The sequence below is a fragment of the Sus scrofa genome, chromosome 2 (genome assembly GCF_054392235.1).
Source record: "Sus scrofa isolate SSC_HxYL_T2T_F1_AM1 chromosome 2, Sscrofa_HxYL_maternal_Yorkshire_Landrace_v2.0, whole genome shotgun sequence".
In the NCBI taxonomy this organism is placed as follows: Eukaryota; Metazoa; Chordata; class Mammalia; order Artiodactyla; family Suidae; genus Sus; species Sus scrofa.
In genome coordinates, this window is record NC_139384.1 from 83,287,144 (window position 1) to 83,303,967 (window position 16,824).

General features: G+C 60.1%; 1 protein-coding gene across 2 annotated transcripts in view; it reads left to right on the plus strand.

Annotated features, from left to right (window-relative positions):
* MLLT1 (MLLT1 super elongation complex subunit) overlaps positions 1-16,043 on the plus strand; it is a 66,695-nt gene extending 50,652 nt beyond the window's left edge. Inside the window, exons 5-12 of one of the 2 annotated variants that reach the window (XM_021083992.2) lie at positions 788-913; positions 4,564-5,118; positions 8,693-8,780; positions 10,331-10,439; positions 12,599-12,698; positions 12,925-12,996; positions 13,151-13,222; positions 13,384-16,043. In XM_021083992.2, coding sequence (XP_020939651.1) covers positions 788-913; positions 4,564-5,118; positions 8,693-8,780; positions 10,331-10,439; positions 12,599-12,698; positions 12,925-12,996; positions 13,151-13,222; positions 13,384-13,512 — 1,251 coding nt within the window. In that variant the 3' untranslated portion in view covers positions 13,513-16,043. The remainder of the gene's footprint in view (positions 1-787; positions 914-4,563; positions 5,119-8,692; positions 8,781-10,330; positions 10,440-12,598; positions 12,699-12,924; positions 12,997-13,150; positions 13,223-13,383) is intronic. The other variant, XM_021083993.2, reaches the window with a different exon arrangement.
* Positions 16,044-16,824: the final 781 nt, after the last annotated feature.

The following is a 16,824-nucleotide window of genomic DNA, read 5'->3' on the forward strand; positions in this document are numbered from 1 at the left end:
AGCTCTGGGCCGTCGGGGAATCCCAGGGTCTCAGGGCTATTGATAGTCTGTTCTAGCAAGCTAAACGCTTTCTTCTTTTTTCCCTGTGCACTTTATTCTTTTGTTCTGGCTCAACACCATCTGGAAGGCTCCCTCTGAGCAGCTGACCGCTAGTAGTGTTAACTTGCAGTGTCAGTGTTTTGAGAACTTGCCCCCAGCCTTCTCCCCCTGTGGCAGGTGCCACTGGAGCCCGGCTGGAACTGGGCAGGTGTTTCTGGAACACCGCCTGGTTCCTCGGGCTCCTTCCCTGCACCCACCCCCCACAGTTCTCTTGTCTGGCCTCGCCGCGTGTACCCCATCTGTCCACCTCACCCTGAGATGGTGAGGACACTGGGACCTGGGAGTCAGGAGCGCTTATCCCACAGACGCTGCTCCCTCTGCCACCGCTGCCTGGTGCGGTGTCTGGCTGGCTTCCCACCTTTCCCAACCGCGCTTCTGGTCTGTCTTCACCGCCGTGTGCGGGTCTGCTTTGGCCACAGCTCCTTGTGCTTCTCGGCACGCTCAGCATCTTCTCGGCCGGCCTGTGGTCCGCCATGCCCAGCCATCCTGGGACCTGGCTTCTTTGGCTCTCCGCCGCAGCCCCGCTTCGCTCCAGCGCTCGCACGGCCCCTCCCGGAGGAGACGCCTGCCGCTGAAGCTCCCTTGCCCCTCCCCAGAGGGAAGCTCCACAGGCCCACTTCCTCTTGCCGATCGGATTCCAGTCGGCCTCCTTGCTCGTTGATAACATCTGTCTCTTCTTTATCACTAGGTGATGGTAATGCCCGAAGGAGCAGAAACGGTGTCCAGGCCCAGCCCTGACTACCCCATGTTACCCACAATTCCACTCTCTGCCTTCTCTGACCCCAAGAAGACCAAACCGTCCCACGGCTCCAAGGTTAGTGAGGCGGAAGGCCCAGGCACGTGGGCGCACTGGGGCCCAGCGGCGGGTCCTGGGCTCAGGGCGCCCCCTCTGCAGAGCTGGACCTTCCGTCCCCGGACTCGCTCCCTTGGCATCCTCCTCTCGGAGCACATCTGCGCTCCGCACAGCTGCTCCCCTTTGTCAGGAGGCTGGCCCTCCTGAACTGCACAGACGGCCAAGTGATCACAGGGCTTCCCCCGTTCCTCTTGAGGCCAGAGAGCTGGCCTCATTCTCCCTGCCACTGAGTCAGAGGACATAGGGCCAGAGCCCCAAGTGGCCAAGTGGTGGGGTTCGTGGACAGAGTGTGTCCACCACAGCCTCCTGAGCTGTAGCCAGGACACCACTCCGTCAGGGCCAGGTGCTCCCTCCCGTGGCTGCTTCAGGCTTGGCCTCCTTGGACAGCAGCCCTGGGCGGCAGAGAGCACTGACTGGGGGAGGGCCAGGTGGAGCTACGTGTGTGAGCGAGCTCTTTCCCAGGGAGAAGCGTCTCGCCGTCTTCTCTCAGCCCCAGTGGGCAGGGGGCACTCTGCCCTCTTGAGCCCCTTCTCTGAACTGTACTGGAGTGGACTCCTTCTTGAGTGTGCATTCCGTCCCCTGAGGCCACCCCGCACAGCTCGGTTGCGGAGGCCAGGCTCCACCTGGCTCTCAGCACAGCTGCTCCTCATCCACCACCGACCCCACGAGTTTATCCACTCTTCATCTTGCAGTTTTCTTGCTTCACCCACCATTGGGTGTTGGGAGCCTGGGGCAAACTAGATGGGGCAGGTTGAGCTCTCAGCTGTCTTATAGCCTTATGCTCATCAGCGGCCTCAGAGGAGGGCCACATCACCCAGGTAGGGTCTTTCTGCACTTTCCGCAAGGCCACCAGGTCTCTGAAATCCTCAGATTCATCTATCTGACTTAAGCCCTCCAGACCTGCAAGGCCTGGGTCTTCATGCACAGGGTGTGGCTCCGGGCTCTTGCCCATACCGGCCTCCTGGGTCTGTCTTTCCCTAAACTTCATGGAGCTTACATGGAAGAACAATTCTTGCTAGGCCTCTTGGCAGCTTCTCTCTCAACCACCATGGTTTTTCGGAAGTCCATGCAAGATATAGAAAGAGTGGGAATTGCCATCTCTTCCGTACACATCACTTTCAAGTCACCTGAGAAATTCCCTCCCGGGTGGCAAGGACGCTCCAGTGGCTGGCAGAGCTGCAGCTGCTGAGGCTGCTGCTGGCATCTCTTGCTGAGGTCTTTGAGAACCCTGGGTGGAGTATTTGCTAGGCCCAGAAGGCCTACGGGCACTGTGACCTTGGGGTCCTTGTGAAGGTTTTCAGGCAGCACAGTCAGGTTCTGTGCCCATGGCTCTCCAGCAGACCCCTCTGCCTGCTGTCACAGTCCTGCCCTCGGAGTCACTGGCCTCTTCCCCCAGTGGAGGGCCTCCCTTTGGGCACTGGCTCTTTTCCCCAGATGGGCTCTCTGCTGCTGGGACCTGAGGAGTCTGGCTTGGCCGGGCTGCATGCTCCGGGCAGAAGGGCTTCGCCCATTACCACCCCCGGCCTGGGGCCTCTGTGGAGTCTGGCTCTTGCGGCCCTGGGTGGTGGTTTTTGGTTTTGCCCAGCTTGTGGACCCCCGGAGGGTTGCTTGGCAGGTAGGAATTGGAACCTCCTAGGAGGGGAGCCTCCGGAAGGCTCACTCTGAAGGCGCCTATTCCTTTGGTCCCACAGCTCCCTGGCCTCATGTACCTGTAGCCTCAGGGCGCTCTGCCCCTCCTTGTCTGGTGTCAGCCAGGTAGCCTAGTCGACCTTGCTCTAACACTTGATTCTCAGCTATTTGGGGTCATCAACGGCTTTGAGAACATGACTGCCGTGGTTCTTGCCCCTATGAATGTCTACGTGATGCTCAAAACTTAGTGTGTGACTTCAGAGAGCCACTGGTCTCAGATGCCTGCACAGGCCTCTGGGTGACGAGCTGCTGCTCTGAGGCTTCTGGTGGCCGTGCCTGGCCCACGGGAAGCTCTGCTGACCCGGGCTGGGGACATCCGCGGATGTGCCCATCAGGTGTGCTCCATTCCACCTCTTGGGGCCAGGGCCGTGTGGCCCAGTTGGGCACATGGCCACTGCAGGAAGAGGCCAGAATTGCGTGAGGGTCTCTGTTTCTTGCCTCCCTCCTTGAGGTGCAGCTTGCCTGGAAGTGGAACCCTCAGAGATGGGCCCCATTCCACATGCCAGCCCCCAGGATGCTCCTTTAGACAGGCTGCTGGGGGCTCGTGGTGTGAGCACTCCTTCCAACTGCTGTGGCGACTTGAGACCAGGGCTCAGGGGCTGACTTCTCTCCAGGGAGGCGGCAGGAGCCCACGGCCATGTGGGGCCATCTCCAAACTTTGGCCCTGCTGTAGGTTGTGGCTTTGCAAAAAGACAGGGACTTGAGTAGATTGGAGGTGGTTGAGACTGTGCCATCTTTGCTGGGAGGGCTCTGCTGGACCCTCAGGGGGGCCTGAGAGCAGGAAGCAGAGGTGCAGCTGCTGGGCAATCACCTGGCTCACACATTCCCTTGGCACTTGGGATAAGCTGGTAGAATAGGGCTGCTTCAGGGGAGCCTCTATAGAAGGGTCCCTCTGTGTCTGGCTGTGTTGGTTTCCTGGTGAGCTTTGATCTGGAGAGCATCTGGGCCCAGCCGTGCCCCTGTCCGACAGCACCCCTGGCTGTGATGATGCAGTGTTGGCAGGGAGGGGGCCCAGCAAGGTGTCAGACAGGGTTCCCACCTGCAGGGCTGCATGGCTGCGTGGGGGTGGGATGGGGTGGCAGCTGCCCTCCGGTTGTGCTTCTGCTGTCCACCTGCCCGGCACCATCACTCAGTGAGGTAGGTGGTCTTGCTCCTGTTCAGAGGGAGCACAGGCGCACAGGGCTGTAGTCCCCAGCCCGACCTTCCTGGCGGCCTGGAGCAGGGCTTCTTGCTGCCTCTGTCCCCAGTGGGAGGGCCATGACCTGGCTCATCAACTCGAGTCTGGACTCCACCCCCAGCCGTCTGAACTTCCAAGGTGGCGATTCAGGCATCATGCATGTTTTAGAAAAGCTGCCCAGGCAGCGTTAGTTCTGAGACATCTAGGAGCCCTTTATCCTGCACTGCGCCTAGGAAGCCAGCAGGCGCTCAATAAACGCTGACCGTGGAGCTCAAAGAGGGCCAGCCGGGCCAGAGCTGGGCTACCTGGGGTGGGGGTGAGGGTGACCTGGGGAGGCACCAGACTCTGGTGGGGCCAGAAGAGTGGGCCCGCCTGCTGGCGCCCCCAGCCCCCGTGCCACTGCAGCCTCCCATTCCCCTGGCCCGCGGGAAGCTGCCAGGCACTGGAGCGGGAGAGGGTCAGTGTGGCTTGCCTGTCTCATATCTGACTTACCGTGTACTCTTCTTGAATCCCTCAGGGGAATCTTAGCCTGCAGCCGCCCGGGACCTGCTGACACTTCCTAGTAGTTTAAAGGGACAGCTCCATTTAAAACTCTCACCTGCTGCCTTACTTTTTCGCTTTATGGAAGATTTTCTCTAGCTGAGTCTGAATCAGGTGGATTATACTTTGTAGGGGTCGGGGGAGGCGGAGCAGGGCGGCCCTGAGATGCCATTTGACCGTGTCCCCCTCCTGCCTGGCCTTTCAGGACGCCAGCAGGGAGAGCGGCAAGGCCTGCAAGGCCCACAAGACAGCAAAGGAGCACCGGGAGCGGCCACGCAAGGACTCGGAGAGCAGGGGCCCCTCCAAGGAGCCGGAGCGTGAGCAGGCCCGGAGTGCCAAGGATGCCACGCGGAAGCTGGGTGAGGGCCGGCCACCTAAGGAGGAGAAGGCCCCACCCCCCAAGGCCGCATTCAAGGAGCCCAAGATGGCCCTGAAGGAGACCAAACTGGAGAGCATGTCTCCCAAGGGCGGACCCCCGCCACCACCCCCGCCCAAGTCTTCCAGTAAGCGGCCGGCTGCCGCTGACTCGCCCAAGCCCAGTGCCAAAAAGCAGAAGAAGAGCAGCTCCAAGGGGTCCAGGAGCGCCCCCAGCACCTCGCCCCGCACCTCGTCTTCCTCCTTCTCAGACAAAAAGCCGGCCAAGGACAAGGGCAGCTCCAAAGGGGAAAAGGTCAAGGCCGAGAGCGAGCCCAGGGAGATCAAAAAGCCTCCGGAGGTGGAGGAGTCCAACTCTGAGGATGAGGCCTCCTTCAAGACCGAGGTGAGGTGGCTCCTTCCCTGCCCTTCGCCCCTTTCCCACCCCACCCCCATCCTCCTCCTCTCGGCTGCGCTGAGCCTCCTGACAGCGACAGGGAGACTGGGGTGTGGGGCCCTGGGCTTCCTTCTGGGAAGCTTTGAGAAAGCCTCTGTGCCTCGCCGAGCCTCAGCGCTCCCTTCTGTCGGGCGTGATGAAGCTGCCATGTGGGTATAGTGCTTGGGTGGAGGATGCTGGGAGAGCCTGATAACCGAGGACCTAGGTTCAGAGCTCTCCTTGGGCAGCACCCTTGCATGGGTCGGGGTCTCACTGGCTGCATTGGGGTCAGGGTGAATGATTGTGTCCTCACCATCAACTCCCTCCCAAGACCACCGTGAGCTCAGGGGGTCAGGGACCTCTCTATCCACTCGTGGGGCAAACCTGTACTATTTTCCTCCCGCTTTCTGATCTGGGTACCAGGGACCCTGGGCTCCTGAACAGCGCTTCCATGTGGCTCTGAAGGTCCCATCAGAGATGGCCTGAGCCACAAAGGAGCCAGATTGTCAAGTGGACACCCAGACTATGCTGGGCCCTGGGTGGCCGTGTCATTGCTCAGTGCCATGTTTGGCATCCAGTGGTCAGAGCACAGGGCCCTGGATGGATGGGTGGGGAAGTGATTGAGCCCCTCACTGTACCCCCACCCCAACTCTTTGGGGCCTGTTATGGCTCCCAGACTCTCACTCACTCTCAAAGGCAGACGCTTTGCTGCTCGAAGCTCCACTGGGACTTTGAAAGTGGTTCCTAGAGATGAAGCCCAAGGTATTTTGTGTCAGTAGCACCAATGTCATGAGTGCGTGGTTTCCAGGGCACCTTGTTGGAGGTGGCTGGGGGTGACAGTTCAGAAGACTCCTAGTGGTCCAGCCCATCTCAGCCGCCCGCTCGGCTGCTGGGGTTCTTGGGGTGCTTACTGATGCCCTGTCTTGGCATCCTCCTGTATCTGCTCAGACCCGACACTCCGGCCAGGTGCCCTTCTCTCCTTCCTGCCTCTGGTGCTTCCAGTGAGGCCTCTCTGTGGCCAAGACTGGTGTGCCTGCACTGGGAGGAGGTTCCCTGCCCCCCCACCCCTGCTCCCAATGGAGCTGAGTGTTGGCACCCTGGCCCTGGGTGTCCACCCTGATATCCCGCTGTGATTGTCATGAGCACCTGAGATGCCATGTGGGCAGCTTCCCCCACCTGGGCACTGCTGATCGGAGTGGGCTGGCTGGATGTTGTGCATCTGTGGCCTTGGGCACCGTGGGCCACAAGCTGGAGTTGCTTGAGGAAGCCTGGGGTTTTCTCCTGGCTAAAGAAGCACATCCCGTGACATCTGCTCAGTGAGCCTTAGCCATTCAAGGTTCTGCAGCCATGAGACCCAGGCATCAACAGGATGCCCTGGGGTCACAAGGGTTGCTGGACAGTGACTCTCAGAATTTCCTAACCCTGGGCCCTTGGCCAGGCATGAATGTCTACAATGGAGGAGGCGAGATGGCCTCCCCAGCCTCTTTTGATCGTCTCAGGTCATCCCACGCTGGAAGCCAAGTGGGCACCAGAAAGCTCTGACCACTGCGTGGAGTCTGAGTCTCTTCCTTCCTCTCCACCCTGAGGGGACAGGGCAGTACCTGGTCTGAGTCCCCAGGCTTGTCCCCCAGCTCCTCCGGCTGCCTCTCTCTGGTTTTGGCCGTGGGGATTCTGACAGTCGGTTCTTTTCAGTCATGGGCCCAGGAGTGTTGGGAGCACAGCAGGCCCTCCGCCCTTGGATTTGTGTGGAGGGAAAAGGAACGAGCATGGCTGAGAAGGGCCAGCACTCCTCTGCCCTAGACCTTCCCAAGCCTGCTGGCCTAAGCCTGAGTGCTGGCGGTCCCACAGCAGGGAGAGTGTGTGCGCAGGTGCCGGGCAAGAAGGCCTGCCAGCATCTCCCCAGCCCCGGAACTCTGTCCACATTCCCAGCCCTAGAGGGTGGAAGCACAACTGGCACCAACCTCTGTGCTGGCGGCTGGTACATATCTGTGCTCAGCAGAGGCTGGCAAGCCTGCTCTTTTACAGATGGGGAAACTGAGGCTTAAAACCAGGGGCTGCCTTGCCATCTGGGGAGAAAGCCAAGGTCAGAACCAAGGCATCTGCATGCACGTGGGGCCGTGTGGCTCCAGGCCTAGCCAGGCCTGTTATCGGTGGTGGGAGGTCACACATTGGTCTGTGTGGTACCCCCACAGTGGATGGTAGTTGATGGTAATCTAGGCTGATTTGCCGGGGAGGGGTTCCTTAGGGAACACCACACTGTCCCAGGTGAAGGTTTCAAGTCGGGGATGTTGGCAGGGGAGCATTGGGAGGGCCTGGAGCATGTCTGCTTAGGCTGCGGAAATCTTAGAGAAGAGAGCCCTTGAACTCTTGAACCCAGGCAGCCTGATTTTTGCTGGGTCTGCCCAGTGCGGAGAGACCTGTGCCTTCCTGGGTCTCCTGGGGCTGGGCCTGTGGGCCACCGAGAGTTGCTGTCTGGAGCCCCAGCAGGTCAGTGGGTCCTCTCACGTTCCAGGTCGAGCTAGGTGCCCCCGCCTGTCTCTCAGCGCCTCTCTCTGGCTGCTCCCAGGTGCTCAAGCTGCTTAGTGGCCCTAGACAGTCCCTGAAACCAGAGGGCTGGATGGTGTCTGGGCTGGACTCTGCCCTTCTGCCTGTGGAGCCAGGTCTGGCCCAGACCCAGGCCCTCAGCTTATTAGTCTGGGGCATGTACCTTTGCATAGTCTGTTGGTTTCTACTGAGGGCCAGGAGCAGACGCTGCTCTGTTCTGGCTCAGTGCCCAGACCACCCCCCCCCCCGCCCCCCGCTGCTGGCCTCTTAAGTGGGAGGTGCAGCCCAGGCATCTTACCCCTTGTCTCTAAGGGCCTAGGGTCCTAGTTTTGGCTTTTACTGCCCCCTGGTGGCTGAGTCAGGAAGAGGTGGAGGAGAGGGATACGACCAGCCCTGGGTGCAGTGGGGCCAGGCGCAAATCTACCTGTCTTCAAGAACATGTGCACATGCTTCTCATCACCTCAGGGGCATCTGGTGGCACGGAGACAGCTTTTGTCATCACTCAGCCTCAGGATAGTCTGAGGAAATGAGGGGCAGAATGGGAAGCTGGGTTTGTGCACCCACCTTTCCTGTTCAGACCATCCACTGCAGCGCTGCAGCCCACACTGGGGCCGGTGGGGCTACTACCACGAGCACCACAGACGTGTTGCTCCTTCCCTGCAGCAAGAGCTTGCCTTGTCTCCATCTGCCTAAGCAGGCAGGAGATCAAGGGGCTGGAGGCTTACAGTTCTTCAGTGGGAAAAGAAAGATCATTGGTTTGATTTGAAAGCAAACAGGTGGCGTTTTGAGGTGGAGGTGGCATGGGGTCAGGGTCTCAGGCGCACAGGTCTTGAGCCAGGGTGCTGGGAGCTGGCGCCTCGGTGGCCTTTTGAGTACGTGTCTGTGGTGTCCCACCTGGCTCTCATCCTGCCACAGGGCTTTGTCTGCTCCTTTTCTTTGGACTGAAAGGTGATTGTTGTCTTCTCTCTCTGCCACCTGGCCCGCCTGCTGTGGGGTGAAGTCTGCCCAGTCCAGCCCGTCCAACTCCAGCTCCAGCTCCGACTCCAGTTCGGATTCAGATTTTGAGCCATCTCAGAACCACAGTCAAGGTTTGTGCAGAGAAAAGAAAGAGCCAGGGTTGGAGGGCACGGGGGCGGGGGGTGTTCTTGTGAAAGGCCCACTGCTTTGGGAGCAGCCCCACAACCTCCCCTGGAGGCCAGTGGTATGTACTTACTGGGTTTATTATGGAACCAAGGGGTTCTCGAGGAATTGCTGGAAGCCAGTGGCTTGGTGAGGGCTTACCCATGCCTGAGTTTCAGCTGGAAAAGCCCGACAGCAGGGGAGAGTGGGGAGGCCTGGGCAGACCTTGCCTGAGGCTTTTATTCGGGATATGTTGTTTGCCCAGACTGGGCCCCCCAAGATCTATGGGTGTGTGGAAGCCCAGGGAGTCTGTGTTAAAAGCCAACGAGCTTTGAGCTGTGCTTTGTGGATGTGGGGACAGGGCACTTTCTGACTTGGGCCCTGCCTGTGACTGGACCCCTCCTCTCTAGCTCTTCCCAGATGGAGGCTCTCTGGCCAGTGCAGTGTCCTTTCCTCTGTCCCCCTGTCCCATCCCAGCGCATTTCTCTGCTCTGGGCTTGCTCCAGCCCAGGTCTGCAAAATACAAACAAAAGCCTGCAGTGCTACCTTTTGCCTCCAGGCCACCTGGGGTGCTTGTGGGGAGGCGAGGTGGCACCAGGCCCACTTGGCTGCCCAGAGTTGGGAGGGTGCCCCCAGCCTGTAGGTGGCTGAGGGCACATGGGGCCTAAGGGCCCAGCCGAGACCTGTCCATCCTCAAACTGGAAGCACTTCTGATGGACTGGATTGAGGATTCCTGCCTGGAGTCCTTTTTCCAGGGTGGGGAGTGCTGGAGGAGGCGAGCGTATTTGGGGAGCCGGACATAAAGACACACAGTCCCGAGGGGGCTGGGGGATGGGGTGCTCCAAGCCCACACTCTCTCCAAGGGTTCTTATCTACAGGGAAGGGAGGGGGAACCTGCCGTGAGCAGGATCACGTGACCAAGGTAATTGAGGGCTTTGTGTCCCTCTGTTGCCTTGGTAACAGGAATATAAACCAAGATGCCGTCTGTAGGGGACTGGAACTGAGTGTCTCTGGAGAAAGGGGAGGACGGTGGGTCGGGAGCAGGAGAAGGGGCTACCAGGGGGCTGGGCAGGCCCCAGTAGGGGCCAGGCTGGTAGGCTGGGGGGTGGTGTGCTGTGCCCCACAGCTCCGGCTCCCTTACCCTCCCTGACCAGGGCTGGTTCGTCCTGCCTCCAGGCAGAGCTCTAATCCCAGCCGAGCAGAGGAGGGCTGCTCCTTCCCTTTGCAATGGAGGGGCCCTGCAGTCCTGTGTCAGCCCAGGGCCCGGAGGCCTGCGAGCAGGGCCAGGAAGGTAGGGGGGTGGGGAGCCAGGGGTCCCTTAAGGAAATGGCTGCAGGCGCAGTGCTTGGAGATGGACAGCAGGCCCCACCTGGCCAGAGGGACCTTCGAGGTGGGTCTGCATGGGTGCGTTTTGGGGGTCGTGGTATCGGGAAGCCCATATGGCCCTGGGGGTGGAGAGACCTCTGGGGCACGGGCCTGAGCCCCCTTCTCTCCTTGTCTGTCCCTCCCCACCCCCAAGGACCCCTTCGTTCCATGGTGGAGGGCCTGCAATCGGAGGAATCTGATGAGGACGACTCTTCATCAGGCGAGGAAGCTGCTGGCAAGACGAACGCAGGGAGGGACTCCAGGTGCCTGGGCTGGTGGGAGAGTGGGTGGATGGGGGGAGCCAGGGGGGCTCTGCCTGGCCCTGCTGTGATGGGGGCTCTGAGAGGAGGGCCGGGGCGGGTGTCCCCAGGTGAGGCAGAGGGAGCCTCCGAGCCTACTGGGCAATGCCCTACCTGGGTATTGAAGTGAGAGGCGGGGGCCTCAGGTGGCATCTTTCCTCCCATGGCCACCTGGTGAGAAGGGGGTGAAGGTAGCGCCAGGACCAGCCCTGGTTCCAGGCGTATGAGGCAGCAGGGCGTGCTTTCTCTGCTCTTGGGCCGGGGGTCCTTGCTCACATGTGACATGGGGCGAGGACAGACTGAGAACTATCCTTGGACTATAGACACCACATTTGCGAGCAGCTTTGAACAGCCACTGGCCTAGGGCAGTTGACATGTGGCCTTCCCCCAGAGTTGGTTGAGCTTAGGATGCTTCCAAGCCTTTGGAGTGAGCCTGCCTCCAGGATGGCTCTGCGTCCTCAGCCCCCACCCTAGAGCACATGCCACCTGGGCGCCAGGTTTGCGGAACAGGCAGATCAGGGTTCAGCCGCCTGATCTGGGTCCGGCCCCTCCCCCCTCCTGGCCTCAACAGCCCTTTTTAAGGGTGGGTCCCTGTGTCGGCACCTGGCGGGCAGGGAGGCCGAGCAGGTGCTTGTGGTGGTTTTGTGTTGCTATTGCTGATGGTTGGGGCTGGGAGATGGCCTAGGAGCTGCACCCAAGCCAGTGCTCTGTGGGCACCAGGGCTGGAGCGAGGGGCAGGATGACTCTTCCAGGACAGGACTAAGGGCAGCAGCTCCAGCCTGTGGGGCTGGCGACCTTGAGCATGGATCCTGCTGGTCTTTGAGAGTGGATCCTCAAAGGCAGGAGCTAAGGGGCCAGTGACTGGTGTGCTGCTCTCAAGGGGAGTGGCTGCACATTGTGTTGGGGGCTGCAAATCAGAAGGCCTTTAGCTCCCATTCTAGGGGTGGACATGGGTGGGGGGGGGCACCTGGGAGCCATGTCCCTTGTCAGGGAAGGGGCGACAGACACAGGCCCTGACTGATGCCCAGCTGCTCTCAGCAAGGAGGCCCAGGCTTCGCCATTGCCCCCAGCTGCCGCCCAGTAGACGCGGGGCTGTCAGGCTACTCCTGGGCCCCGCTGACTGGTAGTGTCACTTGGGCAACAGGGAGACAAACTGGCTACCTTTGCCCTGATGCTGTGCAGCTGAGAGGCCAGGGAAGAGCAGAGGGCCTAGAGCAAAGGAAATGGCTAACCCCGGCCTGAGGCTGTGGCCGTCATGCTCCCTGGCACTGCCACTGTGGTAAAAGCCGTTTCAGGCAAGAGAGAGAGGTGGTGGCAGCAGGCAGGATTTATCTTGTCATGGTGCAGTGACAGGTCTCGGGCTCCCCCTTTGTGAGCGGAGCCCAGAATGTCCCCGAGGGACCAGGGATCCCAGAAAGGTACTCTGCTTGAGGGTAGCACTGGAGAGGAGCTCTCTCTGCACTGCCCAGCTGGGCCGTGAGAAATTCTGGAACAGCACAAGGAATGGGCTACCACTTGCTGTGGACCAGAGGAGAGGCTTTCAGATTCCAGCTAGCTGGGGGTTGAATGTGGAACAGCCACGCCCTTCCCTCCATGAGGCTTGTGGCCATGTGGCCTCCCCGTGCACTCTCAATCCAGCCTGGGCCCTGCCCCAGGAGCCCAGAGTAGAGCCACCACCAGATACACCCTGTTCAGGTTCTGGCCCCGCCCAGGCAAACGTGGATGTCACATGGAAGCCTACATCCCTCCTGTGGCATGGGGCTCAGGTGGAAGGCCGAGCTGCTCTACTCGCACACTAGGTGTGGAACCTGTGAGCCCGACTAGCTTGCCTGGCCACCCGCCCAGATTCTGGCCCAGGGACCACACCAGGGCTGGAGAGAAGAGCCCGTGTGCTGATCCGTGGGCTCTTTCCTTTTTTTTCTTTTTTTTTTTTTTTTTTGAAGTTGGCAGTGGATGCCCAGAGCAGGGTGAGGTGGGTCTCCTGAGCTTTACAGGGGCACTGCATGCTCCTGGCCCTGGGGGCCAGATCTGTCCCAGAGCCCAGTGTGGTATTTGCTGGGTGGGGTTACCTTCCTGGAGCCGAGGGTGGCAGAGGTCTGACAGGGTGTTGTGTCCATGCTCAGATTGAGCTTCAGTGACAGCGAGAGTGACAATAGCGCAGACTCCTGCCTGCCCAGCCGGGAGCCCCCTCCTCCCAAGAAGCCGCCCCCACCCCACAGCAAGGTAACTGCCCAGCTGAACCCAGCCCCGAAGAGGTGGGGCTGGGGACTGGGCCTGGGGTTCTCCAAGGGCCTGAGGCCGAGGGTGGCGGGTGCAGAGGGACGATGGTTCACCCCCAGGCCCCAGATGGGCTGCCCTTGGAGTCGGGTGAGGGTCCAAAGAGGGAGGATGGGTGGGCCTGGGGCCCAGAGAAGACAAGTGCTCACATATATCCCACTTCACCCTGCAGGCGTCAGGCCGCCGGAGCCCAGAGCCCTGTAGCAAGCCTGAGAAGATCCTCAAGAGGGGTGCCTATGACAAGGTGGGGGGCGGTGGTGGCATGTGCAACAAGGTGGGGGTTGGTGGGGGGCAGCTGCCTGAAGATGATGTGGGTATGACCACAGGTTGGGGCGGGGGGTGGGGGGTGCGTGTCCTGGAGGGCAGGGTGACCTACTGAACGGGCCTCTGCCACCCAGGCCTACACGGACGAGCTGGTGGAGCTGCACCGGCGGCTGATGGCGCTGCGGGAGCGTAACGTGCTGCAGCAGGTACTGGACAAGCCCTCCCCGGCACAGCATCTCAGAGGAGTCCCGGGTGGGGTGCCCCTGCGGCCCAGGGGCTGCTGGACCCTGTTGGGTTGCCCCAAGGAGCCACCCCCTCTTTCTCAAGGTGCCCTGTTCCCTTAAGCCACTCTGTCACCACCTTTCAGATTGTGAACCTGATCGAGGAGACTGGTCACTTCAATGTCACCAACACCACCTTTGACTTCGATCTCTTCTCCTTGGACGAGACCACCGTGCGCAAGCTGCAGAGCTACCTGGAGGCTGTGGCCACATGACCCTGGGCCGGGTGCCAGGCCCTGTCCCCAGGGTCCTGGGAGGCCATGACCGGGCCCTGCCTTCCTTCCTCTCTCGACTTGCCCACCCGCAGCACTGCCTTAGTGACCGCCCTGCCCTCGGCCCACATGGCCAGCTGCACTTTCCTCGTCGGGAGCCCCAGGGCCGAGGGGGGCCAGGCCTGCACCACTGCACCACTCTCAGGGGCCGTCACCTGGGCCCCCTTGGGAAAGCAGCTTGAGTTGAAGGCAGTGCCAGGCCTCACTCCTGAAGGGGAAGAAATGTGCCCTGCAGTGGGGGCCTCGATTCATAGTGGGGCATGGGGCATAGCTCCACTGCCGCGGCCCCTCTGAGCAGCTGGGGCACTGCCTCCAGCCTCCACAAACGGTTCAGAACACACCCCCTGCACCCCAGGACCTCCGAGGGCTCCCACCACATCGGGGCAGCCCGGCTCATCCTCTGTGTGAGCCAGACACAGTCCCTCGTCGGCTCTCACTGTGCTGGGGCTCTGTGCTGTATAGTTGTCTCTATTATATATATATGTATGCACTGTAGGTACCAGAGCGGTTTCCGGGTGTGCGTTTCCGTGGCAGCAGAGCACGTGGGGGGTGGGGGTGGGTGTCAGATGGGACTTTTAGGTTAAGATGTCTCCACTGGTCTTGTCGGGCTGAAGGCGAGCTGGAGCGCCAGCTGGCCCTCTCTGGGTGCCGGGAGGAATCCTCCCTCAGTGGTTCCAAGGACACCGCCTCGCCCAGGCCGGAGAGCACTACAACAGGGCAGCAGGTGCTCACTGCCCGGGGTCTGTGTTCCCGGCCGCCTGGTCAGACTGGCGCTGTCCCCAGGAGTAGCCTGCCCGGGCCCCAGCCAGCCGCGGGCCGTGACTGTGTTGGCGCCCTGGGATCGCCCTCCTCCTCCTTCCATAGGATCCTCTTCCTTCTGTTGACTGAATCTTTGAACTTTGAAAAACAATGAGCTTTTGCCAAATAAGACGGGATAGTTTGTGGAGTCTTTTGAGGAGCATCAGGACTCAGAGCCAGCCCCTCGTGCCTGGGCCCGGCCAGTGGCGGGCCCTCCCACCCCTGCGATTCACACCAGTCCAGGGCTGGAGACCCGACTCCTCGCACGCCTGAAACTCTCCAAGGGCCAAGCCAGCTCCTCCTCCCGGCCAGAACACCCTCGAGGGGTCAGCCCACCTTGTGTGGGGCTCCTGGGGGCTGGGTGCCTGTCTGCTCCGCCTGTGTTCCCCCAGACCTCTACTCAAGGCTCCTTGTCCCCATCAGCTCTGGGAGAGGAGGTCAGGGCTGGAGCCGGGCTCACCTTCTCACCCCAGTTTGTGAGTTCCCGCATGGGGCACGCCCAGCTCCCCTCCCCTGTGGTCCCTGACTCCTGGCCCTGCTCCAATTCCGTCTGTCAGGCAGACGCCGAACACTCCCTTGGGAATCCTGCCTCCAAGGCCTCCCCAAACGCCAGCCATCCTGGGAAGATCCCAGGACTCTGGGAAGGCCAGAACTTTCAGAGGAAACAGCCGTGACTCCTCGCCATCTGCTCTGATTCTCTCCTGACCCCACTGCCTTGAGGTATTAGGAAGAGGGCAGGCCTGTGTGGCAGGCTCTGTGCTGCCACCAGCCCCTTCCCCAGGCAGGCCAACAATACTCCAAAGTGGGGCACTTTCTTCTCTGGAAACTAAGACATTGGACAGAAAGGACTGGCTTAGGGGCAGCAGCTGCCTGGTCCTCTATGCACAGAGGCCACCAGGGGTCACGGGCAGGCGCCTCAGCCCAAGGGCACTAGTCTTTCTCCTTCCAGGATCTCCTGGGAAGGGCTGCAGGCCCTCCTGACTTGGTGACTCAGGCAGCCCTCTGCTCAGGAGCCGGGCTTGCCCCCAGAGACAGCTAGAGGAAGGCCAGGCTCGCGGGCCTGCCCTTGGCTGCAGCAAGTATCTGGCCCTTCCTGCTGTTTCCAGGGCCTCTGGAAGCACCGACCCATTTCTGTTACCTCTTCTGGCCAGAAAGCCCCAGCATTGTCCTCCGGAGCTACTCTGGGCTCAGTGCTGGCCCTGTGACCACCTGATGGACATGCCAGGCAGCCAGGGCCCCAACCACGGCATTTCCAGCTGCTCCCCCAACCCACCCACAGCTGCCCGGCAGCTGGGCCCACCGGGGCTCTGGGGACACTTCCATAGGAAGGGGCCAGCACTTTGTGACTGCCGTGTCTTTAGTGTTAAGCCCCCTGCCCCCAGTGCAAATCCCTGTGTTTTGCTATCTCCTGAACAAAATGTAAACCGACGCCTGAAAGCAAGAGGTATCGAATACCTTTCTTACCCATAAGGGTTTTCTACAAAGAATGTGTCTCACTAGGAACTGGGATACTCATTGGCCGAGACCAACTCCTGGATAAAAGGAATAAAGGAGAATCGTGTTTGTAATAAGTTACAGGATTGTTTCTGTCCTGGATTTTAAACTTTTTGTTAAATTGTGAAATTATGGAGGAGTTTTATAGAAAAAAAAGTGAAATAAAGTCAGATGGGAAAGCAGACCTATGTGTAGAGCTTCATGCATCTCCTTGGTTCTCCCTTTGTGGAGTTGATGGGTGGAGGCATAAAGTAGCATGAGCACCTTGTCTCCTCTCCCTGTCCCAGTGCTTCCAGATCAATGATCAAGAAGAAGGGAGAGGGTTGGACCAAGCTTACTGGGCATGAGGAGTGGGGACAGGGAGTGTGAGCAAGGTTGGCATCCTGGAGGAATAGAGATGGCACCACCAGAAACCCAAGAGGTGCAGGATGGTGGGGAATTCAGTATCTGGGCATGATTTTGATGGTGTATTCCTTCTTGCAAGCAGGCAGCAAGTTCTGGGTTGAAAAGCAAGCTTGACTTCACAATATGGATGAATGGGGTGGGGGGTGGGGGCACGGATGGATGGGTAGATGGAGGGATGATAGCCAGATAGAAAATGTGGGCAGGAGTTCTCGTGGCTCAGCAATAACGAACCCAACTAGACTTCATGAGGATGCGACTTTGATCACTGGCCTCACTCAGTGGGTTAAGGTTCTGGCATTGCCATGAGCTGTGGTGTAGGTCACAGAGGTGGCTCGGATCCCACGTTGCTGTAGGCCGGCAGCTGTGGCTCCAATTGGACCCCTAGCCTGAGAACTTCCACATGCTGTGGATGTGGCCCTAAAGAGGAAAAAAAAAAGAAAAAAGAAAAAGAAATGTGGGCAAAGACATCCTTTGCCAGGGACCAGGGTGCTTGTCTGCCACTTTGTCCATGGTGAGTTTTGGACTTGGTTTGGCAGAACTGAGTGAATCCCAAGGAGA